Below are 16,716 nucleotides of genomic sequence, written 5' to 3'. Positions count from 1 at the left end.
CCCACTAAGAGTCCATTTCTACTGACTTTGTTTTTTTCCACTTGCATATGGGTCATACTTTCCTTGCATACCTAGTAATGTGTGGTTGAAAACTACATTTGCTACATATATTGTAGCAAAACCAGGTCCTGTTGAACTTTTCTGACGGTTGCTAATTTCTCTTTTGTTTGTATTCAGTCACGTGCCCAGACTTAAACTGTGTTGTCTCCCCCAAGATATTCAGCTACTGATGTCTCTATTCAGTCATTTTATTCTAATTTTTTTGCCTGACTCCCTAGGGGCTGCCCATTGTCTAGCTCAGTGGTAAGCAATAGTTTGGATACAGATTATGCTCAAAACACTTGATTCCATAACCCTGTCACTTTCTGCTGACTGATCTGTGTATGGGGTTTGGGGAATGCATTCAAAGTTGCAACCAGTTCTGAAGTATGGGCTCTTTTGCATCTCCAATGCCCACATGTAGTTTCCCTATAATACAGAAATATGTACAGAGTTTATCCAGCTAATTTAAGGCTCTTGTGGGGAATGGAAATGTTAATGATGGGGCTATTGACAATGCATGGCTTGCTAAGATATAGACAGAGATTTCCAGAGGGCATCATGGACTACTGGACAGGGCGTAGACCCCTGGAATGCCGACGTCTGTGTGAAGATGTCATCGTTGGAATGCCACAAGAGTCATCTGTTCCTGTGGTTCCATGAGACTGAGGGTGTTTTTCACAAATGTTGCTTTTGTATAGTATAGTTCCTGTTTAACCAAGCAAGTAGCACACACACAGCTCTGCTCTGTGTCCTTGATAATAATCAACACATGAAGCCTTTGATTGTATGAAAGATTTAAGACTGATTATAGACTGTGGCTTTTTGCACTCTTGTGATCTGCACCTGTGGTATTTTAATCAAGATGTAAAGGTTAATAAGTACAAAATAAATATGAGAGCAAGCTGATGAAAAGTATCTTCGTCTCTGAGCATTGGTCCCCTCGCCTTCTCCTCTCTTTCAGTAAAGTGTGGAGTAATCTTTCATCCATCATCTCAGGGATTGCTGGCCATTCCTGGCAGCTCTCATAAAAGATCCCCCTGCTAAATTTATGAGTAATCCACCACTTGCCTTGAACTGGAACAGCAACCTTATTTAGCCTAGCAAAGGTACAGTTTTTCTCTGGCCATTCTCAACCAACTCAACTACTTTCAGATGACAAAGCCATAGGTTTTTGCCCTCCACCCAGAATCAAGTCTGCCCATCTGCCAACAGTTTCCATGACCAGCCTGGACTGGAAAGCTACAGTTTTCACAAAAATAGATGGAGGGAGGAGGTAACAGGACAGCCACAGGCAAAAGGACCAGAGTCTCCCTGTATTCTTCCTTAAACTATCAGTTTTTTAAGAATGCTTCTCAGCAGTATAGCACAGAGAAGACAAGTAGTGATTCTATAGCATCTTACTACACTGATAGACAGTGACTGTAATGAGGTATGTGGTGGGGACTTGATAATGGGGGGAATCTAGTAACTACAATGTTGCTCATATAATTGTATACTAATAATACCAAAAATAATAATAATAATTGAAAAAAAATGCTTCTCAATTTGTTGTCTGCCTTTTCACAATTTCTAGTGCCCTGATATGGTTGTTTTGACAATTTTTCCAGCTTCTTTCTCTCTTTCTTTTTTGCAGAGGAGTATTGCCAACTACTTCACGTCACCATTACCCGAAGTCCTCTGAACATCTGCTTTTGAAAGAATATTTTATAAGTTCTTAGAACTATTCTAAAATACCATTCTCTCAAACACTTTCACAGGTTCTTTTACACATATCTCTTCCCATGACCAGCAAAAAAAATACATTAAAATCACAAAAGTGAATATATTTTTAGAAAGCCATCAAAATCATTCAACCATACAGTTCACAAGATTGCTCTGCGGAGTTTCTTATGTTGTTGCCACTATTCCTCTGTACTGAATGATAAAGTACGACTGACGCTGAGGCCCAAAGACTAGGCTAGACAAAGACAAAGCCTCAACTAAGCTTAGCTGTACTGTAAGTGTATCATTCCAGTGTCAATACAGCCTTAGAGGCATATAGCATTTATGCTCTCACTTTATTATTTCCATATTGCTGTTACAACAAATTTCCACTAACTTGGTGGCTGAAAATAATATAAATTATTATCTTACAGTTCTATAGGTGAGAAGTCTGACATAAAAAATTCAAGTTGTCAGCAAGGCTGTGTTTCTCTGAGGCTCTAAGGAGAATCTATCCCCTTGCCTTTTCCAGTTTCTAGAGGCTACCTTTCTTGTTCTTTAGCTATTCCATCATCAAATCCAGCAACAGTGGATCAAGGTCTCACATATCACATCACTCTGACACTCTCTCTTTCTTCTACTCTTAAGAACTTGTGTGATTACACTGGGTGCACCCAGATAATTCAGCATAAATCTCCCTATCTTAAGGTCAGTTGACTGTAAGTCATAATTTCTTCTGCTCCTTTGATTCCTTCTTGCCATGAAACCGTACACTCACAAGTTTTAGGAGGTGGGTATCTTTAGAAGACAGAAAGGTTCATTACCTTGCCTGCCATACTTATTAAAACTGCTGCTCAGTAAAGATCTTATGAATTTCAATTTGCTCATTTCAGTCTACTAATGCTAACATCTGTATCATTTCCAGGGCTATTTATTATATTATTAAGGAATAACAAGAGAATAAATCTTTAATGATGGTTTCAGCAATCAGACATTAGAAGATATTTAAAAGATAAGTATATAAGGAGGTAGAGAGAAGCATCCAATGAATCACATCATTAATCACATTGCCTAGACCATAAAAACTGATCTGCTCATACATCTTTTGAAGACCAGTTTAACAAAATACGCTTTAAAAAGCTAAATGGGCTTAGAGCTGATCTGACAGGTCCTTTTTATAAAGACTAAAAATATAAGATTTCAAAACAAATGTAGATAAACTATCAAAATTAAGCATTTGACATAAAAGTCAATATTCTACTTCTAAAGTTTGATTTGCAAATGTTAACACATATTAACTTTATCTCATTCTGACAGAATCAACCTATACTAATTACATAATATAAACATTTTGAAAATAGATTTTCAAATTTTCAGTGTCATTGGTTTAGTATTAACTTCAGTTCTTTTAAAAAGGAAATGTTTTTAGATGAAAACTGTGTATTATTCTCCAGTAGCTAAGAGGCATGGTGGGTAACTTGCATCCTTGAAAATTACAAATTACAAGAGTTTTAATTTTTAACAATTTCAAAATTCTATTAAAAAACAGAAGTATGAGATTATTATAAAATCTTCTTAAGATGCCCAGTTCACATCAGGCCCCAAATACAGATACCTGCTCATGTTTAACCTCTGCTGCTATACCCCAGGCTTACCAAACTACTTGCAGGTTCCAAATTCTAAATTTATACATCATCTATACTAATGCTCTTCTCCCGTCTTGAGTACCTTTTCACCTAACTTCACCTGGCTTATTCTCACTTGTCTTTCAGGATTCAGTTAAGATTGATACTTTTAGAAACCTTCCTGACTTAGTAGGACTGAAAAAGGGGTCCCTCCTGTAAGTTTGCATCAAGCCTTTTGCTGCCCTCTATGAGAACGTTTATCAACAGTGTTGCCATTTGTTCCCTTATCTGTCCCCATACTAATCCCACAGTTTACTGAGGCAGGGATCATGTTTTATCCTTGGTAACCCAGTAACTGGCTCACAATATATGTCTTAAAAGTAAGGTTTAATGTATAGAAGAAAACGCATGTAATTTAATTATGCCTAATTTTCAAATATCCTCAAAAGTACTTCTAACTTTACAAAGGATCAAATGGGAAAAAAAAAAGGAAGCATGGCAAACTGACATGACAGAGATTTCCTGTCCCCTGAAACACATCAAGATACCTGACAAAATATGCAATGTTCTTAAAATAAATAGCTGAACCTGAAAGGGAAAAAAGGGAGATTCCTGGGTAACAGAAACAAGAGGGAAATGAAAGGCAGAAGCAAGCACACAAGGTGAACACCAGGGGATTATCAGCTCTGGATATAGGCGCTAATAGCTATGGACTGGGGATTGGGATTTTACAGGATAAGCCTTTTAGCTGCTAAAACTGACCATGCTTTGTTAGACTAGAGAGACTGAGAATAATGAAGAAGTCTCTTTATATCTGAGAATACTATGTATTTTGGCATAGCAGTGATAATACAAATTATATAACTCTGAAACTGATAAGATAAAGTATAACACCAGCTCAGGGGTTATACTGGTGGTCCCTAGCATATATCCAGTCTAGGCTATGTCCAAGAGTACCCCAGCCTCAAAAAAAACATAAATAAGGCAAGGTCTGGAAACTATGCTTCCAGAAGCATAATATCACTTAGGTATTATCATCCAAACTGTGTCCTGGCTAATGAGACACTGGAAATAGGAAGCTACATGTCTTTTTGATGATGTCATCAATCTCTCTACAAAACAGCTTCCTTCTGTATCCTTTAGATTTATTCAAGCACTGTCTATGCACGGATTTCCCATCAATCCAAATCAGTGTAGAGGTTGTAACACTATGAAAGGCCCCTGAGGGATATTTGTGTATAAGAGGCAAGGAAATGGAACAGAATTCTGCTTAAAGCCTGGACCCTAGAAGGGATCACCACCTCAATAAAATGAGAACTCCAGGCTCAGATAGTTTCAATGGCAAGTCATTTAAAGATAATAACCTCAATTTTGCACAACTCTTTCAGAAAAAAGAAGGGAACAAAATACTTCCCAACTCTCATTATAAGTCTAGCATTTCTCTGATATGAAAACCTAAGTACAGAACCCCACCCCCCATTATCCATGTGGAATATGTTTCAACACCTCCAGTGGATGTCTGAAACCATAGATAGTACCAAACCCTATATATGTTCTTTTCTATACATACATACCTGTGATGATGTTTAATTTATAAATTAGGCACAGTAAGAAATTAACAACTAATAATAGAACAATTATAACAATATCATAATAAAAGTTACATGGATGTGGTATCTCAAAATATCTTATTGTACTGTACTCATTCATCTTCTTGTGATGATGTAAGATGATAAAATGCCTACGTGATGAGATGAAGTGAGGGGAACAAATGACACAGGCATTGTGACAAGTATTAGGCTACTACTGACCTTCTGACATTATGTCAGAAGGAAGAACATCTGCTTCCAGACCATGGTTGACTGGGGTAACTGAAACAATGCAAAGTAAACCACAGATAAGGGTACTCCTGTATAAGAAAACTACAGAACAATATTCTTCATGAACATGACACTAAAGTGTTTAACAAAATATTAGCATATCAAATCCAGCAATATACATAAGCACAAAGTATACAGAAAGTGGGGTTTATTTTGGGAACGCAAAGCCAGATACCCAAAAATCAATGTAATCACCAAATTAAAAATCTAAAGAAAAAACAAATGATTCTATCAATTTAAGCAGATAAAGCTTTTGACAAAACTCAACATCCATTCATGAGAAAAACTAGGATGAGATACCAAAATATACCTATTAGAATGACTAAAATTAAAAATACTGATACCAAGTGCTTGTGAGGCTGTAGAGCAACCACACCTGTCACACACTGGTGGGAATACAAAATGGTGGCATCACTCTAGAAATGAGTGTGGCCATTTCTTATGAAGCTAAGTATATACTTACCATATGATTTAGCAATCCACCCTAGATATTTACCCAAGTAAACTGAAAATGTATTTTCACACAAAATTCTGGACACAAATATTTATACCAGCTCTATTCATAAATGCCCAAACCTACAAACAACCTTAACAATATTCAACAGATGAATGAGTAAATGCATTGGTATAATACTTACAAAAGACTACTACTCAGCAATAAGAAAGGAAAAAACTATTGAACAGAATTACTTCAAAGGATTTCAAAGTATTATGATGAGTAAAGAAGCCAGTCTTAAATGGTTACTGTATGATTGCACCTCTATGACATTCTTGAAAGGACAAAACTGCAGTGACTGACTACATTGTCAGGGATTATAACAGACAAGGTTTTGGGGAGGTTATAGAACTGTTTTATATTCTCTTATGGTAGTAGTTCAATAAAAACCTCTATATGTGTGCTAAAGTTCATCCAAAAAAAAAAAGTTAATTTTAGTGTATGTTAATTTTAAAACTAAAACTTTAAAAAAGTAAATAGAAAGGTGAACACTACTCACCAGTGAGTTTCATTAATACACAGAAAGAAATCACTAATAAGTGATTCATTAATACATAAAAAGGTTACATTTATACATTCAACAAACATTTTTAAACCATGGACTATTTGCCAAACACAAATTTAGGAAATATATATTAAAAAGCTGAACATAAATAACAGTATTCAGATTTCACATAATACCATGTGCCATTATCTAATCAAATCCCCACAATTACCCTGACAGGTACATATTATTTATTATTCTGACTTTATCAATGCAGACACCAATTCAGAGAAATTAAGCAGTTTTCCTAGTGTTGCCAAGATAATAAATACAGGAGCTAGAAATTAAATGTAAGTTTGTGCAATTCAGTGTCTGGCCAAATGTAGGTGTTCAATAAACACTGAATGAATGAATGCATGCAAAGCCATGTTCTGCGATGCCATGCTGCCTTGCAAGATATTTTGTCATGTTAAATGTATATATATTCACATTTAAAAAAATAAAAAAAGAATCTGGATGGACAGATTAAATGAAATATGTGATTTATTTTTTAAATTCCTTTTGTAGCTGCTTAAATAGTTTAAGTTCAATTTTTAAAAGGTCACACTAAAATAACAGAAACATCTATGAAATATTCAGCTTACCTGCTCGTGCAAATAATTTTCTTTTTTTAAGTGTGCTACACAGTCTACATGCTATACTAATCACAATGGAATGAAGAAAAAAGAAACACAGATTTTATGATTTTCCCCTTAGAAATTCTTTAATAAAAAAACCAAAAGACCAATTCACACCAACAGATTAATTTAAAACCAGTATGTAAATTTCCTTTAACTAGGTCTCCATTCTTGATCATGTACTAATACTTGGGCCAATTTGGTGGTGGTATGTTGTAACATCACCCACCCCCCAAAATAAATAAAGTTCAGGCACACTTTGAATAACTGGAAAAGATCAACACCTTTTCATTAAATATAATGTACCTCTTATATTAATGTATCACATTTACAATTTAGATGTGTTTTGATGTTATATAACTGAGATCAACATTTATTTCAATTTCCAACAATACATATTGTTTTCAAAATGATATTTAAGTGTTCTATGGTAGTTATCTTAATTACAGTTAAGCACTACCCTGAATTACAACACATACTGTGCAAAAAAGTTTACAACAGGCCTGTGACTGCTATCTTTAGAAAGGTCTACTTGCAAGGCTGACCTTTGGCTGGCACCTAGGAACTTGAATTTGGGGAGTGTTCTAACCATTGTCTTAACTGATAAGAGTTACTATGACTGAACTGTACAATGTGGTTCATGCTGAACACCTACTTTCCACCTGGGAGTCTGAACTTTTGTTATATATCAGTCTGAGGGAATATATACCAGCCCCCTAATAAAAACCCTGAGAGTTGAGTCCAAAAAGCTTCCCTGATAGACAACATTTCATGTATGTTATCACAACTTGTTGCAAAGGAAATTAGATATGCCCTGTGTGACTCCATTAGGAAAAGACACTTAAACACTTGCACTTCCTCCAAACTTTGCCTCAGGGCCCTTGGCTGATTTGCTTTACATGCTGTTGCTAAAATAAATCATAGCAGTAAGTGTGACTATATGAGGAGTCCTGTGTCTCCTAGCAAATCAGTGAACCTGGGGGTGGTCTTAGGGCCTCCCCAACACATATACTAAAAGTTGTATGTGTAAAATGTATACCTACCATCTTACCAGGCAATGTGCTCTTGGAGGAAAGTCATTATTCATACACAGTAAATCTTGCATAGATTGTGGAATAACATCTACAAAAACATTTGATAATGAAAAAGTTAGTACATTCATTCTAAGGCAGAATTTTATAATATGATTTAAAGAAATACTATTATATACATGTCTTGCTAGTCCATGTAGTTTTGTGATATATCTAGGGCTAGCTCTAAAAAGGGATGTCTCTATCTTCAATCTCTTTTCAAAATAGGCCAGCCTATTAAAAAAAAATGTTATCATTCCTCTATTTATAGGATTTTCTTTTCTTCTAAGTCATGACCCAAACAATTCTTCATTCTTACTAAAAATTCTTGTTTAACTTGTTCTTCTTGGCCTGCCCTTGTCTCTACATTTCTTCAAAATTCTACTTAGAAGCCCGTCAACTACATTATCACCTCCCATGACTAGCCTTGGCTAATAAAGGCTTGTCATCATAAATATTCTTGTCAAACTACTAACTAGCTTCTCGCTTATAACCCACATATCTTTAAGCACTTGCATTGATATCCATAAGATACTAACATCAGTGACCATTATGCATTCAAAGCATAAAGAATTATACTTGTTCATAAAAAGATTTCCTTTTGCTGTATAGCTATGATTGCTTAGTAAATTTATATTTTGTTAATTTGCAAAAAGAATAAGAGAACACAAATGACTTGATACTCTACTTAACTGAAGCAATAAGCAACTCCAACGAAATAAAAGATCAGTGCTTGAATCTTACCTTGATAATATGGTTTTAAATGTATCTCCAAATTAACTGAGCTAATGTTCTGCCTGTAACCTGTAACTTCTACCATTAGTTAGAGTTAATCACAACCAAATTAAAACAGCACAATACGTACACACATGTAACAATAATGCCATAACTATCTAAATCCATTCATCTTCTCTCACATCACATTCCCCTTCATCTCTTTACGTCAGGAGCATTACTTCTAAACCTCCTTATTATAACAGCTTTTCCTTGATATATGATGACCTTTCCTCAATTAACAACATTTGAGATTTTTCTATCTTGAACAGAAATCTCTGGGCTACTACGAGACTTCCCACCAGCTATATATATTTCCCCCTCTCCCTTTATCCTAAAGTACATATATTCATATTCTGGTATAAAATTATTTTATTTTGCTGTCTAATCAGTTGTCTTATGTATGTGTACACATGGTCAATGTTATCTGTCCTAGCTGAATCTAAATGCAGATGCTATCTAATTGTTTTGTTTGCAAGAAGAATACATGTAATAGAAAAGGTATATTATTTTACTCCTATACAAGAAAAGGCACAAATGTTTCAGGACTACATTTACAGATGATAGTCTATTTTGACAAAAAAAACTTCTTAATTTTTTCAGTTGAAGTATAATTGACATATAATATTAGTTTCAGATGTATGACATGATTCACTAACAGTATACACTGCAAAATGACCACCACAGTAAGTCTATAGTTAACCTCCGCTACCACACAGTTACAAAAATAATTTTACATCATGAGAACCTTTAAGATTTACTCTTCAGCAACTTTCAAATATTCAATATAGTATTATTAACTATAGTCACCATGCTGTACAATACATTCCCATGACTTATTTATTTTATAACTGGAAGTTTTTATCTTTTGAACCCTTTCACCCATTTCACCCACCCCACAACCCCTGCCCTCTGCAACCACCACTCTGTTCTCTGTACCTATAAGCTTGGTATTCATTTGGTTTTTTTTAGTTCCACATGTAAGAGAAATCATACAGTATATGTCTTTCTCTGACTTACTTCCCTCATATAATGCCCTCAACTGACCAGCAAAAGTAACACATATTCTGCATGTTTTCTGAGTAAATTAGAAAGGTATCTGACTGACAGCTCCAAAATTAGTACTTTTTCAATGCCTTGCTCACTCACTGTCACATATTAGTGTATCTCAGGACAGAGATTTTGGAAGATTTGACCTAAAAAAACCATAAGCACCATTAATTGATTACCTAGCATGGGCCAGATACACAGACAGATGCTGACATACAGTATCAGTATCTCATTAAATCTTCCCCTTAATTCTCCAGGTAGTATTACTTCATTTTATAAATGAGATAATTCAAGTTTAGAAAGGTCAAGTAACTACTAAGTAGAAAAACTAGAATTTTAATCCAACTGATCTGACTCCAAAGTCTGGTGTATATCTAAAACATTACACTGACTAATCAATAAGCAACGTTTTTTAATCCTTTGAAGTCAGCTTAGTTACTTAATTCTCCATAAGACCTACTCTGATCTCTCTGAATTAAAAGAGTTCTTTCTTCTCTTAACTCTAGTAGAACTTTATCTGTGCTTTGTAATAGCACTAATAACTTTCTGCCTTCTATTACTGTTAGTTACTTTTAGATCTTTTCTCCCTACTGGAATATAAATTTCTTTTAAGTTTGGATTCAACTGGGCTTAGCAGAGTACCTAGCACATGTTAGGCACTCAATAAATATTTGCTGACCTAATTAATTTTAAAATGAATGATGTTATGATTCTTCCTCTGAAAAGGATCATCACTCTTAACTTCAGATGTGGTGAAACAAGTCTGCATATTTAAAACATCTACAGAGGATATTACCTAAATAAAAGAACTAAATTCATTATTCAAAATTATAATCACTCTTAAAGACAACAGTTTAAAAATATGTGGTAAAAACTTACCTTCTAGTACTTCATCCTTTCCTTCTTTATCAGGGGATTCTTGTACAAGATAATGATGAGTGACTGAGAACTTAAAGTCAGCAAAAGAAATTTCATCTGATTTTTCTTCCCATGTGCCAGAAGTAAATATAGCCTGTATTTAACAAGAAAATGGAAAAAATCCACCTTAGAAGTACTCAGTAGCTACCATCTTCTAACCAGAGATCTTTTTCCCTTTTTCTGCCCATTAATCAAAATGTTTCATCTATACCTATCCACCATATATATAAGTGAACAAGACCAAGAGGAATAAAAAATTTATAAATTCTTCATCACAGTGTTCCTAGAAAGAAAATTCTCCTAGAATACTAAATATCAAGTGACTTACAAAATTGTGATTTTCAAGTAATTTTTGTGAGCTAAATATATAAAAATCATAAACATACAGTAAATCTTATGCCTCTTCACAGGCAAAAAAAACCCCTACCAATAGCATAATCTCATTTAATTTCAGTTTAATCTGATTTAATTTCAATTAATCATTTAACTGAAAATGATTCAATTTTATAAGCTTTAAAAATTAGAAATACATGGCAATAAAATATACTTTTACTAAAGTCTCAAATATATAATAATAACATCAATACGTAGTGCACAGCATTCTTGAACATCAGAAATCACTTCATAAAAAGCAGTCTGTAGAATCTATTTCAGTGATGACATCTAGAGCACTTGCTTAACAGGCTTTTGCAAACTTCTTTATCAAGCTTTGGCATTCAAATATTTTCGTTTAAACAGCAGCTTCCTGACTGGAAAACATTTAATTAAAAGTTCCAAAGAGTACCCTTACTTATACAACATACCTACCTACAGAAGATTTTTTTCCATGGGGCCTCTGATGTCCATTAGCTATTCTTTCCACTGTAGAGGTATAAAGTCATTACAGCATAGCACCACTATGGGGCAGAAAATACCAACCCAGCAACTTGCCACACACAGACAGTCCTACACTAGATAGAAAACATGTAAGCAATGATTATGTGACTTACCGAGTTTTTAAAAAATGTTTTCATGATTGTACCTAATGTTTTATATGTAGTCCTGGAAGGATATTTACAATTCTGAATTGATTTAAATCATATTTTAAATGTTTAAGGGTATCCTATTTGTAAATATATCAAACAGCAATCTTATTAGGAGAAAAATCATCATGTATGACACATTTAAAAAACTATGATTTTTATATGCTTTGTTTCTTTAAAGTAAGGTTAACCTGTGTTAAATTACAACATACAAGGCCCCATCAAAAGTCTCAAACTGTAAAAAGTAATCATGATATACATAAGACCTTGGTTTGCTACAAGGAATGTCTACTATAAGGCAGGTAAGGCTAAAAACTAGGGCAGAAATGTCCAGAAAATGAGAGTTAAGTCCCTTTTTCAAGACTGCAGAAAGCCAGACATCTTCTTTTTAAACAATACAAAGAAATATTATCTGAGCAATACAGGCCTACCTCAGGAAAGAAGAACAATACCATATGAACAGTCTAAACTCACAATTAATGAAATTAGAAAAAGAAGAACCAAATGAAGCCCAAAGTCAGTAGAAGGAGGGACATAATAAAGATTACAGCAGAAATAAAATTGAGAAGAATAAAACAATAGAAAGAATCAATGAAAGCAGGAGCTGGTTCTTCAAAAAAATAAACAAAATAAATAAACACCTAACCAGATTTATCAAGAAAAAAGATAGTCTACACACATAAACAGAATCAGAAATGAGAAAGGAAAAATCACTACAGACACCACAGAAATACAAAGAATTATTAGAGAATACTATGAAAAATTATATGCTAACAAACTGGAAAACCTAGAAGAAATGTACAACTTTCTAGAAAAATATAACCTTCCAAGGCTAACCCAGAAAGAAACAGAAAATCTGAAAAGGCCAATTAACAACGAAATTGAACTGGTAATCAAAAAACTACCTAAGAACAAAACCCCTGTGACAGATAGCTTCACCGCTGAATTTTATCAAACATTTAGTGAAGACCTAAAACCCATCCTCTATAAAGTTTTACAAAAAGTATAAGAGGGAATACTTCCAAATTCATTCTGTAAGGCCAGCATCACTCTAATACCAAAACCAAAGACACAACGAAGAAAGAAAATTACAGACCAATATCTCTGATGAACATAGATGCAAAAATATTCAACAAAATATGAGCAAACTGAATTCAAAAACACATCAAAAAGATCATCCATCATGATCAAGTAGGATTTATTCCAGGGATGCAAGAATGGTACAATATTCCAAAATTCATCAACATCATACACATCAACAAAAAGGACAAAAACCACATGATCATCTCCACAAATGCTGAAAAAGCACTCGATAAAATTCAACATTCGTTCATGATGAAAACTCTCAACAAAATGGGTATAGAGGGCAAGACCTCAGCATAATAAAGCCATATAAGCCAAATCCACAGTCAACAACAGTGAGAAGCTGAAAGTTTTCCTTTAAGATTGGGAACAAGGATGCACACTTTCCCCACTTTTATTCAACATAGTCCTGGAGGTCGTAGCCATGGCAATCAGACAACACAAAGAAATAAAAGGCATCCAGATTGGTAAGGAAGAAATTAAACTGTCACTGTTTGCAGATGACATGATGTTGTACATAGAAAACCCTAAAGAATCCACCCCAAAACTACTAGAATAACTGAATTCAGCAAAGTTGCAGGATACAAAATTAATACACAGAAAACTGTTGCATTCCTATATACTAACAATGAACTAGCAGAAAGAGAATTCAAGAAAACAATTCCATTCACAATTGCATCAAAAAGAATAAATACCTAGGAATAAACCTAATCAAGGAAGTGAAAGACCTATACCTTGAAAATTACAAGGCACTCTTAAGAGAAATTAAAGATGATACCAATAAATGGAAATATTCCCATGCTTATGGATAGGAAGAATTAATATTGTCAAAATGGCCATCCTGCCTAAAGCAATCTACAGATTCAATTTTTCAACAAACTAGAGCAAATAGTTCTAAAATTCATATGGAAACACAAAAGACCCCGAATAGCCAAAGCAATCCTGAGAAGGAAGAATAAAGCTGGGGGGATTATGCTCCCCAACCTCAAGCTCTACTACAAAGTCAGAGCAATCAAGACAATTTGGTGCTGGCACAAGAACAGACCCATAGACCAGTGAACAAGAATAGAGAGCCTAGATATAAACCCATGCATATATGGTCAATTAACATATGATAAAGGAGCCATGGATATACAATGGGGAAATGACAGACTCTTCAACAACTGGTATTGGCAAAACTGGACAGCTACATGCAAGAGAATGAAAGTGGATTATTGTTTAACTGCATACACAAAAGTAAACTCAAACTGGATCAAAGACCTGAATGTAAGTCAGGAAACCATAAAACTCTCAGAAGAACACATAGGCAAAAATATCTTGAATATAAACATAAGCAACTTGTTCCTGAACACATCTCCTTGGGCAAGGGAAACAAAAGCATAAAGGAACAAATGGGAATATATCAAACTAAAAAGCTTCTGTACAGTAAAGGACTCCATCAGTAGAACAAAAAGGTATCCTTCAGTATGGGAGAATATATTTGTAAACAACGTATCTGACAAGGGGTTAACATCCAAAATATATAAAGAATTCACACATATCAACACCCAAAAAGCAAATAACCCTATTAAAAAATGGGCAGAGGATATGAACAGACAATTCTCCAAAGAAGAAATTCAGATGGCCGACAGGGACATGAAAAGATGCTCCACATCACTAATCATCAGGGAAATGCAAATTAAAACCACAATGAGCTATCACCTCACACCAGTTAGGATGGCCAACATGGAACAGACTAGGAACAACAAATCCTAGCAAGGATGCGGAGAAAGGGGAACCTTCCTACACTGCTGGTGGGAATGTAAATTAGTTTAATCATTGTGGAAAGCAATATGGAGGTTCCTCAAAAAATTAAAAATAGCAATACCATTTGTCCCAGGTATTCCACTCCTAGGATACACAAAGAAAACAAGTTCTCAGATTCAAAAAGACATATGCATTCCTCTGTTTATTGCAGTTATCTGCTGCTGTTTTGTTCCTTCAGTTTTGCTTCATTGTTACACTCCACAAAGGAGGCAAATAATTTGGTACTTGTCTTTCTCTGCCTGGCTTATTTCACTGAGCATAATACCCTTTAGCTCCATCCATGTTGTTGCAAATTGTAGGATTAGTTTTCTTCTTATGGCTGAATAGTATTCCATTGTGTAAATGTACCACATTTTCTTTATCCATTCATCTAATGATGGACAGTTAGGTTGCATCCATATCCTATTACCAAAGAGAAGAGGTGGAGGAGGGCAGGTGGGGAGAGAGGGAGAAGGGGATTGAGGGGTATTATGATTTGTATACATTGTGTGGGGGGTTCACCGGGAAGACTGTGTAGCACAGAGAAGACAAGTAGTGACTCTGTGGCAGCTTACTGATGGACAGTGATTTCAATGAGGCATGAGGGGACTTGATAATACCCCATATAGTGGTCTTCTATATATGTACAGATTTTGAATCATGTTCTATCAGTGAAAATTTTTTAGTGTACATCTCATTTTTATTTATAAATTAACCACTAATGTATCAATATATTTTGCACATTATACATAAAACAAAAACTGACATTAAAAAGGGATGTAAAAGTATAACTAGAAGTTAAAATACAAACAGCTCCTCACAAGCTCCTATAACAGATGCATGTACGTGTAACTCGGTATAAAAAGCCCATAGGCCTGGCTCCACCCCTTTCCAGTTTTATCTCCCACAGCTAACTTCCATCTATCTTGTGTTATAATTATGCCTAATAACTTGCTTTTTCCCAGAGGTGTGTTCTTGCACACATGTGCACAGACTATCCTGCTTTTCTCTATTTCTTTTAGCATACTTTTGTTTATTTATTTTTCAAAACTCAATTTAAATGTTAACTTCTGTACAAAATCTGCTTTATCTCTAGGCAAGTTAGTGATTCCTTCTCAGTCTCTTGTTCAAATCACCAGAATGGCCCCTTATTCTACTTATTTAAATATCCATTTCTCCACTAGATTGTGAAGAGCAAAGACTGTTCTTTTCTTTACAACACCTGAACAGTGCTTACATGCTTACAAAGTATAGTAAGAATTACCTTTACTCAATATTCATAATAACCCTCAGATGTCCTAAAGGTGCTGGGAAATACCAACATAATATTCAAATATATGCTATATTTGGACAATATATACACTGTGATCTAGTCTAACGACCTGAAATAGCATACAACTAATCCAAAAGGTACTCCTCTCTGACTTGAAGTGATATACAAACATTAGAGTCCTTATGTTGAGTTCTTGGTGAAATTTACTTCCTCATTGCACAGATTAAACACAGACAAGTCAACTCACTCTTTTTCTGTATTAAGTAATTTTCTGTAACAATAAACACAAGTCACCTTTAGGATTTACTGGTTACCAGAATCCAATTTCACATGTGAAACAGCCTACCATGTAAAAATATCTTTCATTTTAAAAATATAAATTTAACAGTTTAAATTGTTGTTTAACAAATTAAAACTTTTCTTTTAACTGACAAGAAACCCACATTATTGAAAAGAGGAAAACATAGTAAAGCATTAAAAAATGCATTTGTTTTACTTTTTGAGGAACACAGAGCTGCGGTTCTTAACCTAATTAGATTTTATAATTGTCAGAGACTTTACAAATGTACTGATCAGTAAGATCCACAATAGGCCAATTCAATCAGAATCTCTGAGGTTATGGCCTAAACACTAGAATTTTTCAAAAGCTCCCCAAATGATACTAATATGCAGCTATGGTGGACAACCACTTGGTATAGAGCTAAAAATTAAAGTTTTCATCCACTGGTGGAAGAAATCCTTTTGACCATTTTCAATATTAAAAATACAAGTGTTAAAAAGCGATATATGCCAGAACAAGTAGATATCTACATGCAGGGCCAGGATACCAGGAATTG

At 34.5% G+C, this 16,716-nt stretch overlaps 1 protein-coding gene across 5 annotated transcripts in view; it reads right to left on the bottom strand.

The window, feature by feature from the left end:
• Positions 1-16,716, bottom strand: part of RAB3GAP1 (RAB3 GTPase activating protein catalytic subunit 1) — a 94,957-nt gene that overhangs the window by 60,098 nt on the left and 18,143 nt on the right. For 4 of the 5 annotated variants that reach the window (XM_073241369.1, XM_073241370.1, XM_073241371.1 and 1 more), the window contains exons 4-5: positions 10,679-10,811; positions 7,949-8,027 (exon numbers count right to left, since the gene is read on the bottom strand). In XM_073241369.1, coding sequence (XP_073097470.1) covers positions 7,949-8,027; positions 10,679-10,811 — 212 coding nt within the window. Of the gene's footprint in view, positions 1-7,948; positions 8,028-10,678; positions 10,812-16,716 lie in introns of those variants that run through there. The other variant, XM_073241373.1, reaches the window with a different exon arrangement.

This window comes from Manis javanica, chromosome 7 (genome assembly GCF_040802235.1).
Source record: "Manis javanica isolate MJ-LG chromosome 7, MJ_LKY, whole genome shotgun sequence".
Taxonomy (NCBI): domain Eukaryota; kingdom Metazoa; phylum Chordata; class Mammalia; order Pholidota; family Manidae; genus Manis; species Manis javanica.
The sequence above is the reverse complement of the archived record's forward strand: the minus strand, read 5'-3'. Positions and strand labels throughout refer to the sequence as shown.